At 38.4% G+C, this 26362-nt stretch overlaps 1 protein-coding gene across 2 annotated transcripts in view; it reads right to left on the minus strand.

Annotated features, from left to right (window-relative positions):
- The window catches only part of LOC104601289 (uncharacterized), a 38706-nt gene that overhangs the window by 1495 nt on the left and 10849 nt on the right, over window positions 1–26362 (minus strand). Inside the window, exons 5-9 of one of the 2 annotated variants that reach the window (XM_010264583.3) lie at window positions 25415–25467; window positions 18717–18804; window positions 17747–18579; window positions 2236–2499; window positions 2104–2160 (exon numbers count right to left, since the gene is read on the minus strand). In XM_010264583.3, the coding sequence (XP_010262885.1) occupies window positions 2104–2160; window positions 2236–2499; window positions 17747–18579; window positions 18717–18804; window positions 25415–25467 (1295 nt within the window). The remainder of the gene's footprint in view (window positions 1–2103; window positions 2161–2235; window positions 2500–17746; window positions 18580–18716; window positions 18805–25414; window positions 25468–26362) is intronic. The other variant, XM_088897764.1, reaches the window with a different exon arrangement.

The raw sequence follows: 26362 nt of genomic DNA on the forward strand, positions 1-26362 counted from the left end.
TCCTTCTTTAAAAGAGTAGGGCCTTATATATCTGGCCTACAGGTGTAATCATAGAGGGAATATCCTCTGATTGGCAGAATAACTAACTGATAACAAACTCTGGGAAATATCATGGAGGGAATATCTTCTGTCGACAGAATCAACCTCTCTGTGTGTAACTAATTCTGAGGCTCTGTTGCCTGTCCCTGAGGCTCTGTCGCCTGTCCTTTCTGCTTCCTTGAGTACTGCTGATGGGTAGTGGCCTGCTCCACTCCCTGTGTTGGGTTAGGGGAAGGTATTTGGGTCCCAACACAATGGCTATAGGTTGTCTCAGTATTTACCGTATCAAGTACCCAAAAGGCCTCTGTTTGCTTTTAGTTTATTCATTAAATTTATTCAATTAGAACAGCTACAATGCTTATTGCACCATAACACAATTTAGCATGTGAAAGTCAGAATGAACAGAAAAAAAAAAATTTTTTGATCTGCTTCTTTTTGGTTTCAATGTGGTGTCAAGGGCCAAAGAAATGGTATTCGAGATGGCCACTTGGCACCCCTCCAAATAGGAGGTGTGGATTCAAACCTCTGGAATGGCCGGTGGGCCTCACATGCACCCTGCTCTACCCACGCCCCAAATTGGGATTTTCTCCTCACAGAAAGGACCTCACACCGACCTCACAGGCACATCCCACCGTCTAATGGGAACATCTCCAATGAATAATAACACACAAGTACGGGAGAAATTCCCATTGTGCAGTTGAGACGTGCTGTGAGGAGCGCTCTGTGAGCAGATCCGTACTACCCCAATTCCCCATGTGTAGTATGTAATACCAAGAAAAAAAATGTGATGTCAAGGGAGGACTAAAGCCAAGGGACCCATAGTGACACTTTTATACATCCTAATTGCCTATATATTCAGCAGATTAGTGTCAAGATTCAATAGGAGGGAGTTGATCTACGGATGTAGAGTAGGAAGGAAGAGGGTTGTGATGACACGGTTTGCCGATATAATCCTCCTTTGTGAGAATAAAGATCAACAACAGTAAACAATTTTCAACTGTTGGTAAAACTGTTTGAGAAAATGTCCGATTTAAAAAATCAATCTTGAGAAATTCAAAGATGAAGAAATTCAAAGATAAATGTCCGATTTATCTGGGGTGCCCAACATCTGGTACAGCCCCTTAAATATTTGGGCCTGCTTTTAGAAATTCAAAGATGAGCAGTTTTTGAAATCTAACCCAAGACAGGTTTGCCAAAAAGTTGACAACTTTTATTTCTTATGCACTCTTCAGTTATCTAGACCACTAATTAAATTTCTACATGGTTCATGCTAATTGAAAAATACATCAGAACATTTGCATGATATCAGGGGGAGGAGGTTGGATGTGGACATGGATTTGGTTATTTGGTATACCTGAATTTGGTTATTGGTATACCTGTATATGAACCTAATGGAGAAATGCATCACAACATTTGCTCCACATCTTGGGTATGGATACAAGCTAGAATTGGCTTCAGTTTTATGGGTTAGAATAGGACTTGCCCCAAGGCCCTGATTCCAAGTTTACTGGCAGCTAAAGCTGTAGCTGCTCCTTTCCCCCGGTGACTCTTCTTTCTTGATCATCTATAATAAACATGAAAGCAAACTGTTACTTACCAAATAGGTCCATCTGTCTTAAGAGCTTCTCAAACTAATCTTGGCATGTCATATTAATGACTACATATTATGAGGACTGATTTTCCGGTGTCGTGTTCCTATTTTAAGAGCAATTTGCTGGTTGATAAATGTTTGATCTAGTTCTTTTTCAATCAGATTGTTAGATCTAGTTCTTTCTATAATCTTTTTCTTTTCTTCATATTTATTCATCTCATTGCTAGCTGTCAATCTGTCACTGCACTATAGACAAAAATAATAATTGCTATCAGATTGGGAAGATATTTTTAGTATTTTAACAATCTATCCTATGAGAAAGGAACGGAAAGTGAGAGATATCATATTTAAGTAAGACTTACATTTATAGCAACTTTCATAACCCAAAAACACTATAACTGTATAACAGCCACAATCATGAGAAGAAAAGGTTATAATTTATAAAGCAAAGAAAAACCAATCAGAACGCTAACCTCCCTCTTGCTCTGCATCTGTGCACAGCTAGCCCGCAAAAGATTTCGCCATTTGTCCTGTGAAGTGCCCAAGTGGTAAACAAGTTAAGGTCAGAAAACTAAGTGGTATTTGGATAAGGTATCTTGGACTACCTTGAGATCAACAGATGTGCGATAAGCAGATGATGAGAACAAAAGCCTCTTTATTTCTGTCCATCTTCCAACTCCATATTGAGAAACACCATCAATCAATTTAATCACTTCAGACAGAGTCCACAGCCTATGATGTTTTCTCCTAACCCCTGCCTTTCCACTTCTAGTTGTGGCATAGTCATCTGACATGTCATCTTGTGATTCAGGTGGAGAATGTTCCATGTAAGAATTCCTGTCCTCCATCTCATTTTCAGAGTCGCGTCCCTTAGCATATTATTAACAATTAAAGATGTGAGCATAGAAATGTTGAAGAACAAAGTTGGACCCCTTCTCTGTAAGCAAAATAAATCAATGCTTCACAAAAAAAAAAAAAAAAAAAAACTAATCAAGAAACAAGAATACAGTTTAACAGGAAAAACAATTGTCCAATTAGATGTTTGGGCAAGACAATTTGTACAAAGAAATGAGAGAGGAGACTGTGATTGGTACTACTTTGACCTAAAACACCACTACCCACAAAGAAAAATGAGAGAGGAGACTGAACAATTGAGAATGAGTGCTCGGAGAAAGACAATGGTGATGGTCTGAGTCGACTGACCAAAAGCATTAAACAGGAGATTTTGGAGAGGAACCAAAGTTAGAGGTGAAATGAGGGCAAGGCAGTACAGGTTGTAGAGATCAAAGCCAAGGGAAGAGGAGGTACAGTATGGTGGTCAAAACAAATTAGCATCTGCTCCTCAAACCGACCTCACAGCCACATCCCACCATGTATTGAGACCATCTCCCATGAATAATAACATAAAATACCGGATGTGTTCCCGATGTGCGGCTAGTACATGCTCTGAGGTCAGTGTGAGGAGCGCTCTGTGAGGAGCAGATCCGGACTCGGTCAAAACACGGTCTTTCTGGATTGAAGGGGTAAGAGGTGGATGCCTGGTCCTTCTGGTTTCAGATGACTATACTCCTTGCTATTTTGATGTTTAAGGTCTAAGATGACTATACTCCTTGCTATTTTGATGTTTGCTTGGTTGGGTGGTCAGATCCTGGTTCGCCTCCTGAGGTGATATATATATATCATAGTTTTCAAGGCGCCAAGGGGGCACCTTGTCACCCGCCTAGGCGATGGATTTTTTTAAGTAAAAACATGTATCCTAGGGTAGTTCCCTATGTTCCATAATCATATTTCCTTAATAAATATCCATAATTTTCATAAGAAAAGTATAAACTTCATGTTAAAGTATAGGAAAACAACATATTCATGAGAAGAAAAAGAAGAAAGAAAAGAGAATTCAAAAAATATAGGGGCTGAACCCCTATTTCTGTTATAGGAATAGAAGAAAAGGAAAGGTGGAAGAAGAAGAAGAAATTAGTATATAAACACACAAAATTAGTAAAGAAAAAGAAGAAATGTGTTGATTGGACAACATTTTATGTTCTTCCTTACTTATTGGTTCAGGTTTTGATGTCTTTGAGGGTTCAATACAGCATTTAGCAATGTTTGTGTGGATTAAACCCTAACAAATAAGAAAATAATAAAAGAAATTAGTATATAAACACAATATGAATATTTTAGTTTAAAAATGTCTATTTTATAATTATAACCTAAAAAAATTAAGAATATAAAAGTTTTTTATAACATGCTATAGAAAACTGCTTGGTGAGCCTCCAAGGGCGCCTAGAGAGAGAGAGAGAGAGAGAGAGAGAGATGCGAGGACATACATACACACATTTGAGAACCAGAATCCAATGTATATCTGAGACTCAGACTTGGAAAGAAGAAAAATAGAGTAGTAGTGGTACTTTGCTTTAACTCGGTGCAGGCATTGTCTGGTGATTCAATGAGATTGCAATAACCAACTTCTTGCCCTCAAATGTTCCAATTTACCCGTGGAAATAAATACATTTAAGTTTTCTAAGCATTGAATAAATTTACTTTTACATTTTAAAAATAATATACATCTAAATATTGGCATAGATCATAGGAAAGGGTCAAGGAAAATCGACCTCAAAAGTTGACCGACTCAGAAGAGTCAAACAATTCATATTGCAATAAGAGTAATTGGAATCAACCACTTGACTAAGACAAGTCATAGTCATGTGAGGTAGGTCATCATGACACAGCTCCCCATGCTTGGAAATTAAGACAACCAGAGAGTCGTGAGAACAACTCAGGAGGTGGAAAGCTTTGAATTATGATACCATCAACCAGACATTTATGTCTGTTTAATACGTGCTTATGTACTAACATCATATGACCAAGTCAGTCAAAATGATGAAATCTGTCCTTGCTATTAGATCCTAGTTATAAACTGTTCTACATATAGTCCTCCTTGGAAGACTGAGAATCATATGTCCTTTTTTTCTTCACATTTTTTCTGCTTGGTATTTATAATGAAAATAACCATTTTTCCAACAAGTATTTGTTTATTGAAATTCAAAAATTTTGGAATCAATGGGTAACCACTCTAGGAAGTTCACCCCCAATACAATGAGTATCTAATATCTATTAACCCCACTTCTAGTTAGGTGATCTGCTAGTGAAGTGGCTGATCTCAGATGTTCACCTAGCATCAAAAGAGATTCACCCACACTTCAGTAACAAAGGAACAAAGAGTGGATTATGGTTGTTTTGTTTCCTTTTCTTTTTTGATAAGTGTTGTTTTGTTTCATTTTACGAGAGGTTGCCCTCTAATTTTGCCATATACTCCTTGGGTCACTGTACTTCTCTTTTCTATCTGTTAATAAAATGTCCTCAATCTTAAGGATGAAAAAGGGATACTGATGTAGTACAGAAAAGAGAGAAGCCCCAAGATGCATGCAATGGGTAAATAAGTCTGATATAGAGGGAACAAAGGAGAGGAAGAATCTCAGATTTGAAATGTAAACGAATAGATAAAGAGAAGGAAGACATTTTTTATCAATAAAGAGAAGGAAGACATTTTTTTATCAATAAAGAGAAGGAAGACACCAATCATTGCCACCACAAACTTCAAACTTTCATTTTAGGGTTTTCTTCTAAAAACGATCAGATTAAAAATTAGGCTTTAGGCCTAAAAGCTGACCAAAAATAATTTATAATCACAGTAAGACCAAGGTAAGCCTATGTATAACTCATACAACATGCAAAAGTGAAAGGACTTGATCATTCATAACCCATACTTAACCCTGTCACAGACACCTTACAACTAAACAATTGAGACTTGAAACAACTCCTACAACCCATATAGTAATCCAATTACAACTAAAATAGAAAAACTTAATCCCATCTCAGGCAGACACCTTATCAGTAATTTGGCCATAACTGCATCTAAAAATATCACCTGTAATGATCTTGACCTCACTGGATATATAATTTAGAAGCCCACCTAATGACACCAAAATGAAAAGTTTTGACCCTGAAAAATATGCTGGAAAAAAATGACAGTACTTATAATATCAACTTTTCAACATTATAAAAGCTCCTTAATAAAGACACCCATGGAGCATGTAGCCCTTGCAACACCCCAAACTGTTTTGACCCTTTAAGACGGGATGCAACTTGGGAAGGCTCAGGTTGAGCAACTGTCAAAATTTGAAAAGGCACAAACCTGGGTATCTTTTTTATTGCTTTAATGGGTGAGACATGGATGCCTTATGCATTAGATGACACACGGCATACTTAGAGAACACCATGTGGCATCTTTTACATTGTCGATGTCATTTGTTGATAATAAGATGCCATGTTGCAGCTCTTCTCTTTTTTTTTTTTTGATCAATAACAGAATCATTTCATTAATGAAAGATGAAGAAAAGTACAATGGTAGGGGAGGTAAACTCTCTCAACTCCCCCAAGGAAAAAGAAAGATTATAAATTGGCCCAGAACAACTGATTTCTTCCCACCCCTTGTTTAGCTAGTGCATCTGCAAAGGAATTAGCACCACCTCTTTACCCATTATAATCTCACTGTCATATCCCAAGTCAGCCACTTAACTACTCTTTTTTCATTCAAGTAGCTCCACATGCTACAGTCCTCCTTTTGTAGCCAATCTATTACTAGCTTTGAGTTTAACGGACAAAAAATGGAAACAATGCCTTTATCAAACCTTTTTCTTTGCAATACATATTGCGAAAACACAACTTACCAAACCATTTATTAGTGCAATACAAAGTAAAAGCCCAAAAGCAAACTTTTACTCTTGGACTTGTAAAAAAATGCAAGAGTCTAATCCAAACAGCACCTATAAATTGCCACTAGCAGAGGAATCTAAAGAAATTTGATTTCTTCTTCCATGGTTTTTTTTCCCTTTTTCCATGTCTACAACAAGTGTCCTATAACCAATTGTCAGGTTACATGAATCAAAAACCGGTCTCCTATTAATGTTTAAGTTCAAAATATTTTATCCAATCAATGGAAAGGTACAATTAACAATAGTAAGTAGACAACTGACAAGGAGTCTTGCTTAGCAAAACTTTAGGCTGACAAGCATGAAAACACAGGTTTGCATCTGAGAGTGGCCACTTGGATGGAAAAAAACCTAAAGGTTAGTTCTGTATCCAACCTACCCCTCCCAAGGCCCCAGATAGCTAAGACCATCACTGGGAAATGGTCCTTCCTAAGTAGATGATGGACATGCCCAACCAATGACATCCAACAAATGTACAAGTGTACAAGTTTTAAAACTTTTTTTTATGAATGGTGTACAAGTTTTAAAACTTTTTAAGGATAAATAATTAAATTTAGGGTAAATTTAAGATTAGTACATTGTACTTTGGGGGTGGTATCACTTTAGTACCCAAACTTCAAAACATGTCACTGCAGTACCTGACCTGAACTCCCAAAAACTGTAACTTTAGTCCAACACCGTTAACGGCCATTACAGTGGATAGTAAAATTATCAAAATGCTCTTTGTTGTCATAAACAATCAAATACGTTTACAAAACCAACAAATTGGTCTCTTCCATATAGATGTAAATCAGTCCTCTAATATCAAGTTTAAATTCAGTGATTAGCAGAATAAAATAGATCTGAATAACTGTATGAGAGAAGAAGATGGCGAAGAGAAGAGGTAAGAGAAGGAGTCGAATTAATTCTCCATTCTCCTCTAACCCTATTTTATTAAGATCTAAAAAATTAATGATGACAAGTATGCCCTTAAGTGGGTGGCCAGCTTGGCAGTTACATAAAGGAAATAAACAATAATAAATAACAGGCCCATTAAGTGTGGCCCATCAACATAAAATAAAAGATATTACAAGAGAGGCTGTTAGGGCCCATTCGGCCCAGTCTCTTTACACTCCCCCTCAAGCTGAGCATAGATGTCAATCATGCCCAGCTTGCTTATATAGTGTGTCAATTTCCCCCTTGGAACTCCCTTGGTCAAGATATCAGCCAGTTGCTCTTCTAATGTGATGAATGGTAAACAAACTTCTCCTGAAGAGACTCTTTCTCTTATGAAATGCCTATCAACCTCAATGTGCTTAGTTCTGTCATGTTGAACAGAATTATGTACAATGTTGATAGCAGCTTGGTTGTCACAATAGAGCATCATTGGTTTCTCATAGTTCACCCCCAATTCTTCTAGAAGGGATCGTAGACATAGTAATTCTGACACACCATGAGCCATTGCCCTGTATTCTGCTTCAGCTGAGGATCTAACAACTACTAATTGTTTCTTACTCCTCCACGACACAATATTCCTAGCAACCAGGGCACAATAACCAGAGGTGGACCTTCTGTCATCAATACATCCTGCCCAATCTACATCAGTAAAGGCTTCCAGCTTCATGTGACCATGCTTAGCAAACAGAATACCTTTCCCTGGAGTACCTTTCAAGTAGCACAGAACCCTTTCTACAGCAGCTAGATGAGTATCTCTGGGAGAATGCATAAACTGATTAATAACACTTATTGCATAGGAAATATCTGGCCGAGTCATGTAAAGGTATAACAACTTCCCAAGCTGTCTCTGAAACACTCCCTTATCAGGTAAAGGTTCACCATCTATGGCAGAAAGCTTATGATTAGGATCAATGGGAGTGGAGATGGGTTTAGCGCCAAGCAGTCTCTGAAACACTCCCTTATCAAGTAAAGGTTCACCATCTGTGGCAAAAAGCTTATGATTAGGATCAATGGGAATGGAGATGGGTTTTGCGCCAAGTTTACCAATTTCAGCAAGAAGATCAAGGACATATTTGCGCTGAGATATGAAGATACCATCCTTAGATCGAGCAACTTCAATGCCCAAGAAATACCGAAGATCTCCCAAGTCTTTGATTTCAAATTCATAGTTGAGAAATCCTTTTAGTTTGCTGGCCTCTTCAATGTCATTACCCGTGACCACAATGTCATCAACATAAACAATCAAGAAGGTCACCAGAGAGTCATTTTTCTTCAAGAATAGTGTATGATCAGATTGTGTTTGAATGTAGCCAAATGAGACAAGAGCAGCCCGAAATCTCTCAAACCAAGCCCGAGGAGATTGTTTGAGACCATAAATAGATCTGTGTAGTTTACACACTTTGCCTTTCATTTCTTCCCATACACTCCTGGAGGTAGAGACATATAGACCTCTTCATACAAGTCTCCATTCAGGAAGGCATTTTTTACATCAAACTAGTGTAGGGGCCAGTCAAAAGTAGGTGCTAGAGAAAGCAAAACCCTGACTAAAGTCATCTTAGCAACAGGAGCAAATGTCTCAAGATAGTCAATGCCATACATTTGGGTGTAACCCTTAGCAACCAACTGAGCCTTAAATCTCTCAATAGAGCCATCAGAGTGATACTTAATGGTAAACACCCATTTACAACCCACTGGTTCCTTCCCTTCTGGAAAGTCCACAATATCCCACGTATGGTTCTTATGCAATGCATCAAGTTCAGTCATCATAGCATCCCTCCATTCAGCTTGAGATAATGCTTCCGGTACAGACCTGGGTATCACATGGGAAGACACGGAGGCAAGAAAGGAGTAGTAGGAAGGGGAGAGAAGGCTATAAGATAAGTGTTTGGAGATACAATGGGATGTATACTTCCGTTTGCCCTTGCGAAGAGCAATAGGAAGGTCAAGGTCTGGGACAGTCAGAGATGGGTCAGTAGAGGGCTGACCTGTTTCCTTAGGAATGATGGGAGTGGCAAGACGCTCTTCTGAAGGAGTGGAAACAACCTGCACATGTCTGAATCTCTACCTTTGGTACCACCTTTGGAAAGCAGGAGCAGAAGGAGGAGGAGGAGCTGGGATATCAGAGGTAGGTCCAGTGGAAGAGGTGGACACTCCATGATCGGACTCACAAGGGATGGGAAGAGGAACGGTTGGAGACACAACAAAGGGCTTATCAGATTTCTCCCCCTCAGGAGGAATACTAAAGAAGAGAGTCAACTCAGCAAGGGTGACATCCCGAGATACAAAGTGGGTGCCACGAACTGGATCAAAACAGCAATAACCCTTTTGTGTGGAGACATATCCCAGAAACACACACTTATGAGCCTTAGGTTCAAACTTGTGCCTTTGGTGACTATGAATATGCACATAGCAAGTACACCCAAACACACGGAGAGGAAGAGAAAAGAGATCCTCATCCGGGAAGAGAAGACTAAAAGGAGTTTTGAAGCCAAGGACCCAGGAGGGCATACGGTTGATTAGAAAGGTAGTAGTAAGAACAACATCTCCTCAAAACTTTACAGGAACATGGGATGCAAACAAGAGGGATCTGGCAACCTCAACCACATGCCTGTTCTTTCTTTCCGCCACTCCGTTTTGTTGTAGAGTGTAGGAACAAGAACTTTGATGAATAACCCCAAAAGTTTCAAGATAGGTGGAGAGGGTTCTCTCAAAATACTTCTTAGCATTATCAAAACGGAATATTTTGATACGAGTGTAGAACTGGGTGAGGATGAGTTCATGAAATTTTTGCACAATAGTTGGTACTTCATCCCTGGATTTCATGAGATAAATCCAAGTGTAACGAGAATAGTCATCAATAAAAAGGATAAAGTACCTGTAACCCCCCATAGTTGGCAAATGATATGGCCCCCACACGTCAGAGTGAACAATATGAAAAGGAGAAAGGGATCTTTTATTGCTTACTGAACAAGAATGTCTACAACGCTTTGCCAGTTCACACAACTCACAATGAAGACTCGATAAAGACACTCCCTTAAACATATCTGGGAATAGATGACTCAAAGCAGAAAAAGACAAGTGACCAAACCGAAAATGACATAACAAAATTGTGATAGAACAAGATTTAGAAGAAATTTATGTATTTCTATTGAGAAAGTAGTACATATATATACAACCTTGTAGATACTAAAAAGGAAGAAAATCATACAACCTTGCAGATACAAAAAAGGAAGAAAATCATATAGCCTTGTAGATACTAAATAGGAAGAAAATCAAAGAAAGAATAATTCCTATAATCAAGCTATTCCTAATTGGGCTAATACTACATATTTACAGCCTATAATTTTGTAACACTCCCCCTCAAGATGGAGCATAGATGTCAATCATGCCCAGCTTGTTACAAATATAAGAAATCCGAGCTCCATTAAGAGCTTTTGTAAAGATATCTCCTAACTGCTCTCCAGTCTTTACATATGCTATAGAGATCAAGTTTTGTTGAATTTTCTCACGAACGAAATGACAGTCTATCTCGATATGTTTAGTTCGTTCATGAAAAACTGGGTTTGAAGCAATATGAATCGTAGCTTGATTATCGCACCATAGCTTCGCTGGAACTAAGACTTTAAGACCGACCTCAGTTAAGAGTTGAGAAACCCACATAACCTCACACGAAGCTTGTGCCATTGCTCTATACTCAGATTCTGCACTAGATCGCGACACCACATTTTGCTTCTTACTCTTCCACAAAACCAGATTACCACCAACGAAAACACAATAGCCAGTAGTGAACCTTCGATCAATCTTGGAACCTACCCAGTCCACATCAGAAAAACACTCAATGTTACTGTGACCATGATTCCAACACAGTATCCCCTGTCCAGGAGCTCCTTTCAAGTAACACAAGATTTGTTCTAAGGTTGCCCAATGATGCACTGTATGAGAGGACATAAATTGACTTACAATACTAACTGAGTAAGCAATGTCTGGACGAGTCATTGTGAGATAGTTCAACTTTCCAACTAATCTTCTATATCGTTCAGGATCATCAAAAGTATCTCCATCCTTTGTGAGTTGTTGGTTAGGAAGCATTGAAGTACTGCATGGTTTGACTCCCAGTTTCCCAGTTTCTATTAACAGGTCCAAAACATACTTCCTCTGAGACAGGAAAATGCCTCTCTTACTCCTTGCCACCTCAATCCCCAAGAAGTATTTTAGGTGCCCCAAATCTTTAGTATTGAACTGGCTCTGTAAGAAGGATTTCAAGGATGAGATTCCCTTCGTGTCACTCCCATTGATAACAATATCGTCTACATAATAAGACAAGGTCCCCAAACATCTGAATGTACTAACTCAAAAGCATGACTAGCCCTTTTATTAACTCGAGAAACAGACGATAGACGATGATGTTTTGCAAACTGACAAGACTCATAGTCTAAAGAAGATACATCATGAAACTGAGGAGATAACTTCTTTAACAAAGGTAAAGATGGATGCCCCAACCGACAATGAGCTTCAAAAGGAGATAGAGTACTGGAACAGGCAATGGTGTGAGGTTCCTGGGTATCCAAAATGTACAGACCTCCTGATTCTCGTCCTTTACCAATAATCTTCTTCTTCATAAGATCCTGAAACAGACAATGATCAAGAAAGAATGAGATACAACAGTTAAGAGTACGAGTGAGTTTGCTAACAGATACCAAATTAAAAGAAAATTTTGGTAAACTCAATACAAATGACAAAGAAAGTGTTGGTGTGGGATTGATAGTGCCAGAACCAAGGACAGAAGAAATAGAACCATCTGCTAAGGTGACTGAAGAAAGAAAAGTGTGTGATTGGAAAGTGGAAAAGAGACTAGGATTACCTGTCATATGATCTGTTGCACCAGAATCAATGACCCACTGAGAGGAAGAAGAAAGAAGACATCTATTGGTTTTACCTAACTCAGCAAGGGCAGTGATGGACTGAGAAGAGTTCTTTAATGCCTCTTGATACTGGGTAAATTTCGCATACTCATCTGCAGAAATTGTAATGGTCTGATTTGACGATGGATGAGGAGCATCACTCGTAGTTACAACATGAGCTGACTGAGACCTAGAAGACTTCTGGTTTTTCTTTAGCAATTTCTGGCAAGTCCTTTTAGCGTGTCCTGATTCATGACAATAGTAGCAAACTACTCCCCTTGTGGCCTGAGTTCCAGCATTCCAACCACTATTACTGCCACCTCTGCTACCATTCTGAGAACGAGACCGGCCAGTTGATCCACTATTCTGACTGACAAGTGCACTAGGTTGTTGTACAGGTGAGGTATGGGAACCAGTATCTGTACAAAGGACCCTAGTAAAGACCTCTTTTAAAGAGGTAATCTCAGGATTAGACAAAATCTGTGACTTAGCACCATCAAATTGAGGATTAAGGCCAGCCAGAAAACTCATAATAGCCATTTGTTCACGTTGAGTCTGCTGAACTTTGATATCAGTACTGAAGGGTAACAAGGCGTTCAATTCTTCATAAGTGCGCTTGAAATTCATGAAATAGGTCTGAAGAGACTGATCCTGTTGTTCAGCCCGATAAAATGTCTTGCAAACATCAAAAATACGGGAAATATTTTCTTTACCAGAGAACAGAAAAGCCAAATATTCCATTAGTTCTTTTACAAACTCACAGTGAGAGACATGACCGACGTACTCATTCTCAATAGAATTGCGGATTTGCAAAAACAATTGAGTGTCAATCCTTAGCCATTCAGTGCGGGTCTCATCAGTAGGAGGGTCCTTAGTTAGATGGTTGTCCTTAGAGATACTCCGTAAATACAAACGAACAGTCTTACTCCAGTCTAAATAATTAGTTCCGTTTAGTTTTTGTTCAGTGATCTTAGAATGGGGATAACACTAGGCATAGCCAAGTTCTTTTGTTCAACCGCCATCATAAACACAGAAAAATAAACTTTTAACAACCAGCAAAGCCAATAAAACAGAATCGGCAGCAGATGCAACACCCAAACAGCAAGAAACCACAACTAGCAGCACCGAAATATCAACTGTATAAAAACAACAGAGAAGAAAGACTTTCCTGATGGGCAAACAAACACCACAGGAGTAACACCGAGGCTGTTGTGCTACTCTCCGACCTGTTGCAGACTTGAAAGCCCTCTCCCGATCGAAGTGAAGAAGAGATGGGTGAAGGTGGGTAGGCCGATCTGGGATTCCGCTTCCACTGGTAGGGGCGGTGAGATGCAGATGTCACTCGGAATGGGTGACCTAGAGATCGCAGCTGCTGCTCACTTGGGCAACGTAAAGAATTCAAAGCTGCTCACTTGGGCAGCAGAGGGAAGAAAACCAGAAATTAGTTTCAGACTGGAATTGGTGTCTCCAGCTCTGATACCATGTGATAGAACAAGAATTAGAAGAAATTGATGTATTTCTATTGAGAAAGTAGTACATATACATACAACCTTGTAGATACTAAAAATGAAGAAAATCATACAGCCTTGCAGATACAAAAAAGGAAGAAAATCATACAGCCTTGCAGATACAAAAAAGGAAGAAAATCATACAGCCTTGTAGATACTAAATAGGAAGAAAATCAAAGAAAGAATAATTCCTATAATCAAGCTATTCCTAATTGGGCTAATACTACATATTTACAGCCTATAATTTTGTAACAAAAATCTTGTTAACAAACTCTAACATGACTAACTCTAAGGCAACTCCATGAGGTGGTCCCAAAGCTTGATCTGGTGTGTCCAGCAAGTATATTCCGTTCGCCTCATGGCCACTGCCAATCATCCTCTGAGACTGCAGGTCCTGAAAAACACAATGAGTGGGAAAGAAAGTTATGCTGCAATTCATGGACTTTGTTAAGCTACTAACAGATAAGAGGTTTGTGTTAAGCTTAGGGACATGAAGAACAGAAGATAAAAACAGGGTGTCAGAGGTCTTTATATCACCTTTACCAGAGATGGGGGCAAGGGATCCATCGACAAGGGATATTTTCTCTTTCCTAGAGAGAAGGTGATATGAGCAAAAAAGGTTAGATAGACTGGTCATATGGTCTGATGCACCGGAATCGATAATCCAAGGGATTTTATGATTACCTGAGGCTGAAGCATGATTTGCAGAAGCACGAGTACCTGAGTGAGCAAAAGCCGATGAGGATGATGTACTGTTGGAAGGGTGAGCTGAAGAAACTGTAGCTTCTAGGTGATTTAGGAGTCTCCCATACTTCTCAAAACCCAGCTTCATTGCAGCCAACTGTTCAATGGTTGATTTCTCTTCACTCTCCTTACTTCCCCCTTCAGGTACTGTAGCAGCATTAGCAGTCTTGGGTTTTCCCACCTGATTGCCCTTAGAGTTATTATTGTTCTTAAACCTATCTGGGAGAAGTCCAGGGTGAAGCTTCCAGCAGGTGTCCTTTGTATGTCGTTGTTTCTTGCAATATTCACACACCTGTTCTCTCTTCTCAGTAGGGCCCTTTGGTTTCATTCCCGCATGTGCAAAATGTTCAGTAGGTGGACTCTGCAACTGAACCAGCCACCTACTCTCCTCACTACTTATCATAGCATATGCCTGTGAAAGAGTAACCTCATCCCTGGCCAAAATATTCTGTCTGTTAATATCAAACTCAGGATTGAGTCCAGTGAAAAACTCAAACACCCTATTTCTCTCCACCAGCTTTCTATACATTTCGGCATCCTTTTTACTCTCTCATACCACTGTCTCCATAACATCAATTTCCTGCCATAGGGATTTTAGTATAGAGTAGTAGATTGCCACACTCTTCTCCCCCTGTCTCAGGTTTTTCACATCACTTTTCAATTTGTACGCTCTGGCTACATTCAATTTCTGTGAGTAGGTCTCAGTTACACTGTCCCATATCACCTTGGCCAAAGACATCCAAAGATAGTGCTGGCTTATATGGGATTGCATAGAGTTAACCAACCATCCTATAACAGTGTAGTTCTCTTGCATCCATTTTTCAAATTCAGGGTCTGTCTCTTCGGGTTTCACCTTACTGCCTGTGAGATATCCGAGTTTTCCTCTACTACAAACATAGATTTTTATAGATTGTGCCCAAGCAAGATAGTTCGTCCCATCTAGCTTAATTGTGATCACACCAGTCAAAACGAAATCTACTGAGGCAGGTCCAGAAACCGGCACCTGCTTGAACTCACTTTTGTATGTCTCCATTAATCAAACGGAAATCAAAGAACAAAAAATTTTGACTATGTAAACTTACTTGAAGCCAAACCAGAACTTGGGTGCTTGAAAAACTAGGGTTTTGCTCCGTCCAACAGATGGAGGAAGAGAGAAGATGCTACCGCACCTACCAGACTAACCCAAACTCTTCCAAACCTGAACCGCCCTCCTTTAGCAGTCACAAGACACCTTCCAAGCATGGAGCGCCACACCCAAGCTTCACCTTTCCTGGTAACCTCGAAAATCTCTAGTCGGCTAGGGTTTCGGGCAGCAGCAAAACAGCAACACTTCTTGGCAAAATCTAGCCAGAACTAAACTCTCCAAACCCTTCTACCAACTAGGCAAGTGATTCCCTATACTATAGAGAACGTATCTCTCCATACACTCTTGATTTTAGAGTGTACAAGAACGAAGAAAAAGAAGGAAGAGGAACTAATCCTGCTCTGATACCAAGACGTAAATCAGTCCTCTAATATCAAGTTTAAATTCAGTGATTAGCAGAATAAAACAGATCTGAATAACTGTATGAGAGAAGAAGATGGCGAAGAGAAGAGGTAAGAGAAGGAGTCGAATTAATTCTCCATTCTCCTCTAACCCTATTTTATTAAGATCTAAAAAATTAATGATGACAAGTATGCCCTTAAGTGGGCGGCCAGCTTGGCAGTTACATAAAGGAAATAAACAAGAATAAATAACAGGCCCATTAAGTGTGGACCGTCAACATAAAATAAAAGATATTACAAGAGAGGCTGTTAGGGCCCATTCGGCCCAGTCTCTTTACACATATGATGGTGGATGAGGAGTACAGAGCACCCTTGTACTTGGCAGGTCGTCAACAACTTGGTCTCTTCCACATGCCACATAGATCAAGGGGACTCACTCAGTTCATCCAAGATTGTTAAGTGCTGAGTCAAGGAATTCTTGACTATGACTCCAAGGGATGACTTCAAGATGGCATCAGGGCAACTTTGAGAGGTGGACTTGTGTTGGGTTGAGGACTCTGCTCACCACTGTTCTGGTTTAGTGTCGAGGAAGAAGATGATGAACTGTGTCTTCTCCTAAAGGGTAATTTTGGGATTTTGGAAGTTTCAAATTGTATGTGATATCACGTGCATCAGATAATTGATGGAATGCAAACAGCAGGGCCTAAAGTGGCAATTTTTGGGAGTTCAGGTACTGCAGTAGCATGTTTTAAAGTCTGTGTACTAAAGTGAGACTACCCCAAAAGTATAGGGTACTAATCTGCAATTTACCCTTATATTTATTGCAAGCCAACTCTTCCCTGTATTCTTTATTTTGTCTTGCTCCTTTATGTTTTAAATGGTTAATTATCATGTATAAAATTATAAATACAATTGATGGCATCTAGAACCCTAGAGGACAGACCCAAAATCATTTTGCTGCACATAATAGGGGTCAAAGGGAATATACCTGATGACACACATATGACTTGTCACCCCTACAAAGAACTCAGGCAATAGACACTACCAACATTGGGGGGCATTAGAGATGAAGATGGAAACATCATTGCTCTGTACTCCGGTCCTGTGGAGCAGGGTGATGTGGCAAGGACAAAGTTTCTAGCTGCAGCATATGGGATTGAGAAGGCTAAAGAGTTGGGTATTAATAGACTGATCATCAAGGGAGACTCAAAAACTGTGATGAAAAGGTTGCAGAAGGGGGAAGGGATGACATGGCAACTGAAGAATGAATTCCGACGATTTAAATGGTTGTCAATGGACATGTCAATCCAGGTGGGATGGGTGAGGAGATCTGCCAACAGTTTGGCAAATAGCTTAGCAAAGCAAGGGGTTCAAAGAACACATGTTTTGGGCACATTTGTAATTCTGTCTTGGGTCAGCTTACTAAAGCTGGTTTCTTTCACAAATTCTTATTGTATCCATAATTTTTCCTTTCTTTGATCAGTAAAAACATAATTTTTCTAATTAATGAAATCATTTCAGAGTTATTGATCAAAAAGAGACACTACCAACATTAAAAGGTTGCTAGAATGCCCATATCTTTCCGAAACTCCAGGAGAATCACACATAAGGTATGTTGGGAATATATAACGTAAAATATATAAATATAGGCTTCCTACAGCATATTGATCAAAGAACAGAAAAAATACCTAATAGCACCTTCATGAAAACAGCAAGTGAGGTAGAACGTAAAGAAGATTTCCATGAAAGCAAAGATGTGAACATCTTCCTTACCAAAAATGTATTCTTCTTTGGCCGGCCCTTCCGCACTCGAAGACCAAATGGCACTTGAATACCAGTTCCCCCAAGATAGTCCTGCCTAGAAACCAGTGGCACCGTTCCAAGACCCTTCCGATTATGCTGACTATGGGATTTGACCCGCAAGATCTTATCCCGAGAACTTGTAGGAGTTTCTACTCTTCCACTAGAATATCTTGACTTAAGATCTGATGATTCTTCGATGTATCTCCGAGTAGGCTTGCGTAATCTTTTTGGTGCTACAAGCACACCTTCTCCATCACCCAAATCCAAGACTCCAAATGTTTTTCCAGCATCAGAAGAACCAGTTATCAAATCCTCCCCAGCAACCATACTTTCCCTTTCCACATCTTGGCTTACTGGTTTAGCCACGTTCCCCAGAACATTTGTAAAAAGGCTTTGCATTCTTCCAGACGAATCATTACTAGATGTAAAAATCATATCACCTTCATTTCCATTAGGAATTCCACTTTCCAGCAAGTCTGATACATCCCCAAACTCAACAAGATTCTGTAAACCAAATGAGATACGGCGCTTAAGCCACTGCTTGTCCTTCACAGATGTCTCCCGTCCAAATGTTGTCCTAAAAGCTTCCTGTAGGTCATAAATCGTCATTTTGTCAAGTAAAAATTCAGACTGATCAGATGTAGATTCCAGCACTGGTATTGTTTCTGTTAAGTCTGGCATCTGAGTTATGCTGTTCTTCCCACTTAAGCATGATGGTTGACTTTCCAGCCTCAAGTTCCCCACATGAGATCCTTCACATGAACCATAATCCAAATCGGGAACTCTTTCAGCATATTCAGTATCTGTACACAGAAAAAAAAATGAAAACCAATGATAACAATAATGATAGAAATAATAAAATTGAAGGATATGTATAATTAAATGCGACTTTGACAACAATTGAAATTCAAACTAAGTAGATAACTGCAAGAAGGCTCACCTAAAAGATAATCATCACATGAGGTAGATAAACCATTTGGTACATGAAGATCCCCCTCGCCAATGCCATGAAACATTCCATCAAGAAACTACGAATACAGCAACATTGTCAAGATATTACTGGCATATAGGGAAATATGACCTCAGATAAGTCTCTTCTGAATTAAAAGTAAGGCCTGAAGCAGGAGCTAACCAATGAAGGATAAAGACATAATAGAGCAACGTATTCCAACAAGAGGTAGGATAGTTGGTGGTGGTGCATGTCTTCCCAAGTACAAAAGATAAAATTACAGACTACAACTATCTGATTAAAAAAGAAAAAATATATAACAGATAAAATTCAAAAAAAAATGAAATTGCAAGCATGAAGATTTTTTTCAAAATAACTTGACCAAGTCAGTCAACAAGTATTTGATGTTGGGATATAGAAATGCCATATCAAGCACATATCTTAATGCAAGCAGAAAAGCAAACAACAAATGGCAAGATGAAAATCTCAGCCTCCAGGAGAACTCCAAATTTGAGGATTCACTTGTCCAACTACTAAATGTTTATCATGAATGAGATATCTCCAACATTTTCAACAATTCCAATAGTTCTAATAGGGACAAATGGAGTATATGGATAATTATGTTTTCAATAAAAAACTAAAATGAATAATTGCATATTCAAAAAAAGCATTAAACTGTGGGAATGCATGCCTTGTAATATGAGTCCATTTCCCCACCAGTTTTTGCAGGCTAATTCTTAAATAAGGGGTTGGCTTAGTACGCTATGCATCAAGTTTATACCAATACAACATGAAAGAGGTGTAATAACTAAGTTTTTTTTTTTGATAGATAGGTGTAATAACTAAGTTTTGAATTACCTATTTGGGAATTAAAGAGAAATTCAGATAATGCCTTGTTTAATGCTTTTTTATTAATAAGTGTCCTGTTTCATGCTTTCATCATTCCACCTACCTAGTAACATTTTTTTGATAAATGAAGATAATTTTATTAAACCAGAGAATTAAGGCATTACGGGAAACCCATGGAGAGGCACGAGCTGTTAACTCTCTTAACAAAGTATTACATCAAGTTAAAACAGGAGAAAATAGAAATGAAAATTACAGTGCAGCCCAAAATAAATGTTCCCTTGAAGCCCCTTGCTTAGCCAACCCATCCGCTAAGGTATTTGCTGATCTTCCCACCCAAAGAGAGGTAACAGTCATGCTCCTTGTGAGCCAACTAACTTTCCTCAACAAGTCTTTGTATCGCCATATGGTTGAGCATGGATCTGTCAACCATCCCACAATAATTTGGAGTCTCCTTCAATTACCAAATTCTGAACTCCTAATTGTTCTACATTTTGAATACCTTGTACAGCCGCTAAAATCTCAGCTCTATTAGAGTCTCCTATTCCTACAGGGCCTGAAAACATGGCTAAGATGTTGCTATCCTTATCTCTCAGCACCCCTCCCATCCCTGTTGGGCCTGGTTTCCTTGACTGCTACCATCAAAATTCAGCTTTACCCAACCTTCAGACGGAGGCACCCACACTGCAGATGTCCTGTCCTTCCTCATATGACTATTAGCCACCGTATCCAGTTTCTCCAAATATCATCAAAAAGAAAATGTTTGAAAAGAGTCCACAGTTCTCAACCAATGAATGGCCCTAGTCAAGATACAATCCTCTACAGCCTGAATGCTTCTTTCCTTTTATTTGAATAACCTTGCATCTCTTTCTTCCCAGATTGTCCACAAGGCAGCTGCTCTAATACATCTCCACATAGTTCTTCCTTTTTTTTGTAGGCCACACAAAAAAGGAAGGATCAAACAGCTGACTTAAGTCTGTGGTCAGATTCCACCTGCACCCAAACATATTTAAGCCTGCAAGAATTTCTCAAGGTCCATGCTTTTATGGCTTAAGCCTACAAGAATTTCTCAAGGCCCATGCTTTTATGAGTTAAGCAAGAATTTCTCATACAGCCCCTACCTTCTGAATTTTGCATGTTACATCAGAGCCTTCAACCTGGCATCTGCATCCTAGTAAAGCAACCATTGGTTGTTGATGCACATGACTGAACCATTCTCATTGACTTTTCCTATCATCACATATTTTTTGTGGAGACATCAGTAGGATCATGTGAATGTTTTTTTTTTTTTTTTTTTAATTCTAAGTAATCTTGCCACTTACTGATCTTAAGGGATTTATGTCTTGTTCACTCATTCTGTGGATTTCTTGTGTCCTTGTTGCCCTAGAGCTCTCTCCCATTCCTATAAGCAGCTATCAAGCTCAATTTTAACAAGTATTCCATTGGGAACCTGGCATGGTGAGAGTGTTTTTGTTAGTCTGCTACTTGAACACATAGTCCCTGAAACGCTAAGTTGGCAGTGTCACTATGGGTCAGTATGTTCCTATGTCATTAAGGTATATGAGTTTGGTAAGGCAGATGGGGAACAGTATGTTTAGAGGTGTTTACACTGTAAGGGACACACGTCACCTAGTGAAGATGTAATCTCTAATGTTAGTTCCAAAACTTGGCAAGTGATAGGTAATGAGCCTCACTAAGCAATCTTTGTTATATATCAAGATCATACCTCTTCAAAGTATCTTGGCAACTGGCAAGTCCAGTATGGCATCATTTTCTGACCATGCTGTTTCCTATCTGCTAAACTATACTCCTCTACTCTTTGTGACAATGAAAGGCACTGTTTTGTATGACTATACTAGGGTCTTTCTATTATCATGCAATAGCAGAAACAAATGGATGCCCTACTTTGTAATGGCTCCATGCTAGGTGATCTATCCATTGTACTGTTTTGTTACCTGATACCAACAGCTGATTGCCTTAACAAGAATCCTTGCCAACACCTGGGTCCTTAAGAAAGGAGTAGTTTTAGGGGTCATGTGGACAAGGTTATCTTGGTTGCACTCATGGTTTAAAATGTCCCTAATTTCCCTAATACTTCCATGACAAATTTCCATTTCCATGGGTAGCGACACAAAATTTTACCCAAATCGACATATTCCCCAATGAACACTACCAACACTATGTGGAGTACAAGAGATAGCTTCGACAATATATTTCCATCTCTATTTTCATGGGTAGTAACATGAAATTTTACTGGAATTGACATATTCCCCCATTGAACACTACTGGCAGTATGCAGAGTAGAAGAGGTAGTATTATAACATAAGTTGGTGACAATATTATAGATATATACGTGGAGTAACAAAGTCAATATCCGCCTAACTTACATGATTACCACTTTGAGCTAGCTTAATATTCATTTTAAACATGAAACACAAAGTTAAATATTAGTTTTTTTTGTGTGTAGTAGATAACCATTTACATTTTCCATGAATTCAAAGTTTGCTTTAACTCACCATCACTCTATCATAAAGCTTTAAATCCTGAGGTTTACAGGACAACTTCAGAATACAACCTTAGTTTCTTACCTTTGTTTAATGCTTTGGAACAAGAAAATAATTTAAAAAGGTGTGTCTATGCTTCTTTTATAAAATATCATTCTATATTTTGCATATTTACAATGTTTCCACTATGCCTATAATTTTTACAATATTTCCAACATTTTCGACATGTTTCCTATATTTGGATGACCAACATTTCCACCGACGCCAACATTTTAAACATCAGCTGTATTTGATCCAATAGGTAAGGTCCGTAAGGATCACCCCATTAGAGTGTCCATGGTGCTGCTTCAAGATCTGTCAGACCTTGGAGGCTCACCTCACCTAATGGCCAAGCAGTTTTGTACATTGTGTTTTAACATATTTTTATATTCTTAATTTTTTGAGATTATAATTATAAAATAGACATTATTAAACTAAAATGTTCATTTTATGTGTTTATATACTAATTTCTTTTTATTATTTTCTAATTTATTAGGGTTTAATCAACACAAACATTGCTAAATGTTGTATTTAACCCTCAAAGACTTCAAAACCTGAACCAATATGCAAGGAACAACTTAAAATTTTGTCTAATCAACACATTATCTTCTTCCACATCTTCATCTTCTTCAAAATCTGAACCACTTTTTCTTTTCTTCTTTTCTTATAACAAAATAGGGGTTCAGCCCCCATATTTTTTGAGCCTTCTTTTCTTTCTTCTTTTTCTTATGATTATGTTGATTTTCTATTCTTTAACATGAAGTTCATACTTTTCTTATGAAAATTATGGATGATTATCAAGGAAAAATGGTTATGGAACCTAGGGAACTACCCTAGGATATATGTTTTTTGCTTAAAAAAATCCATCGCCTAGGCAATTAGGCGACAAGGCACCCCCTGTCGCCTAGCCTCACCTTGGCACCTTGAAAATAATGCATTTAGAGGTCACATGGACGTGGTTATCATGGTAGAACTTGGTCCAATTTATGAGGATCAGTCCACTAGCACTAGAATGTAGTCCATGGTTCTGCCTCATGATCTCTGACAGATTTTGTGCTTACTTGAAAGATGCATTGGATAAATATGCATGTCCAAAACATGCAGGCACACATGCCTTATGAACACATTTTTTTGCTGAATAAACAAAGCTTTTTATAACAAAGAAAAAGTAATATAGTCTGATACGGGCATCAGGAAAGGAAAGGTATCAAAAGATAAGGGAGACTGAGTAACGGTCTTGGCATATTGGGCTGATTCATGACAGCTCGAATGTGTACTGTCTCTTAACATAACAGAAACGCACAGTCCCTATATGTCTGTTCATTGTTCTTTACATTTGGTAACATTACAAACCATACAAACATGTGCATACATGTGCATGCTATGTATACATATACATAGACAACATGTATGGTACATATACATCTCTTTCTGATTATGGTTTTAGTTATCCATATGACCACTTTTCTTGATTTTAGCAGCATACTGTATTTGATACCTCAAGTCTACTAAATTGATGATATTATACAGATCTGGTCGCATTATAATAAAAATATAAGATGTTTTTTGATGAATAATAAAAATATAAGATGTTTTGTTCTGTCTTGCCTATATTCCTCCTTTCTATACTCCCCTCTCAATTTTTTTATCAATAACAATCAAAATTTTATTAATATAATGTGAAGGAGTCCATAAATGTACAAATTTTTTTCTAGAGATAAGGAGTCTTTATCTCTATCCTAGGAGTTTCCTTTTACTTTTTCACAATTCTACCCAAAACATTAGTTCCTTCTCTACCCCTTCCTTTTCTAGTCAACCACCTGAACCTTTTCGCTTCATACTTTTGCACCACAATGCAGCCTCCCTCTTTTGTAGCCACCCAAATCTTCTTCGATAATCAATTTTTCCACACTCATTTTTTTGCCCTCTGCATACCTTGCATTGTAGCTACCCAATCAGGCCTGAGAATAATGCAACAATATTACCTTCTTCATTTGTGAAAACTCCCCCCACTCCTGTGTTCCCAAGAATACCTACTCCACTCTCAAATTCATACTTTATTCCCCACATTGAAAAGCTATTATCAACTTTATTCAGACAAATTGATCCATGAGAATATCAAATTTATTGGCATTAAAAAGAATGGACTAGTGAAACAGATTCATGTAGCCAACCCCATATAGTTGGTAAGGCTTGGATGGTGATGGTTTATTATTATTATCAAATTGACCCATAGGCTCCTAAGGTTTCATGGGAGTAGAAGTTTGGTGAACAGAAAAAAAACCCTTGGATGTCCAAGCGTGAGAAACCCCCAGTGGCGAGCCATCAGCCCCAACCTTTGGGCTTCTAACCCAACCCACGTTCATGCAGGCTCAGGCTGAGCAACTGGGTTGATCTTTGTCTGCAGTCAAGCTTCAGGTTAACTACTTTGTTCCTACTATCCGGAAGGGATTGGCCATTGAACTCAACCACCTAATCTTTATTCACTCTTAGTCTTACCTACAGTATATATATATATATATATTGGAGTGAGAAGTTCGAACTCACTGCAAATCAATTTTTATAGTCTCCAGCAATGTTGTCAGACTCAGACCAGACCAAACAACTTAGGTCACTGGGTCACAGGTAAAATGGTTCAACCATCCTGGGCAATGGTAAAATAAAAAAAAAAAATAGAAATGAATACAGAATTTTTTATGGGTAAAAGTAAAATGATTTCAGATTATCTCTTAAAGCTATGATCAAAAGTTTTATAGAAAAGATAAGGTATAAAATTTCACTACCAAAAAGGGTGTCTCCCCTAAGATTTACAGAATATCAACTTCTATACAGTGAGAGGCTGTACACAATCATTGTATGGTGTGGCTTCAAAACAACAAACTGTGTCCCTTACTCCCTTCTCAGTTTCTAAGAGTATGAACAGAAAATGTATCACCATCAAGAATCTCCATAAACTCATCTTTTATTGTCTCCTTAAGCTCCTTGTTAACAGATACATTTGAAGTTCACCCAAGTCAACATGTCCAAGAACCAGGCAACTCAAAATTTGTTTTGGCTGCACATACTGAGCTCTGATGATCCAACTGTCCAAGCTGGTCCAGTCTGACAACATTGGTTTTCAGATACCAAGAGCCTCCAAATGAGTAGTACAAGTTATAATAAATCATAACAGGTTTCGTAATGTAGAAAGCAATACTTTTTGCCCTGAACTTTAGCAATCCATGGTAATTTACCAGCAATACAAAAATAACAGACTAACAATATTTCAACTGAAAGTTTCCAAGCATGTGAAGAACATACTTCGAACTTTGACTCCTCTCTCTCCCCTTCTGAAGAATTGGCATGCAGCATTCCTGAACAAGTAATCACAAAGAAATACACTTGTTAAACTAACCAGAAACTAAGACAGCAAGGTCAATGTCAGTATACACAAAAGACAAACTAAATGGCATAAGCAATACAAATAGTAGAAAAATAGGAAGTAATTTGTCTGAACAACATAGTTAAAGTGATTTATAATTTATAAATAGAAGTGCAACTACATTGAGCCTATGCCCTAGGCCATCCCCTTGAAATTTACTAGATGCCCAAACCAGCCCGCAGTAGGTGCATCCCAAACTATAATTATACCAGCCACGTTTTATATTAAGGATGCATTGTTTCTTCATGAAGTGAACATAAAATTTTTTCAGTTCAAATATTTCAGCAGTTAATTTTGCCCCTTTTATGACAAAAAAAAGTTCCCCACCCCCTTCTACTTTGTTTTGATGTAAATGGCAACAAAAGCAAAGCTCAAATAATTGAGCCTGAAAAATCTACTACCCATTCACATTGAAACAAATGGTGGACTGAAACACATGGCCCTTTGGTAAAGATTTTTTTATCAGTTATCTTGTGGAAAGGGTCAAGATGGTCAAACAGGTGCATCCCTTTGTCCCCTTCCACTACGCCGACATATGCAGTCTTTTTATCAATAACTTCAAGAATTTACTAAGGTGTAGAAAAGTCAGAGATATGCCAAAATGTGCAATCTTCCTGAGAACAGACTGGTACTCGTTGAGATTTGAGATTTCCATAATCTCCTCTTTCATGGATACACTAAAAAACTATACTATTCAAGGGTATAGAGGAATTCTGTACACAACAGGAATGTCCCAAAAAGTGAAGCATATTGGGAGTTACAGCATATTCATACAAATTGAGAAGAAAATGTGGTACAAAAAGGGAAACTTGATATGAAGTAAATAA

Source organism: Nelumbo nucifera, chromosome 2 (genome assembly GCF_055504915.1).
Source record: "Nelumbo nucifera cultivar China Antique chromosome 2, China Antique-T2T, whole genome shotgun sequence".
NCBI lineage: Eukaryota > Viridiplantae > Streptophyta > Magnoliopsida > Proteales > Nelumbonaceae > Nelumbo > Nelumbo nucifera.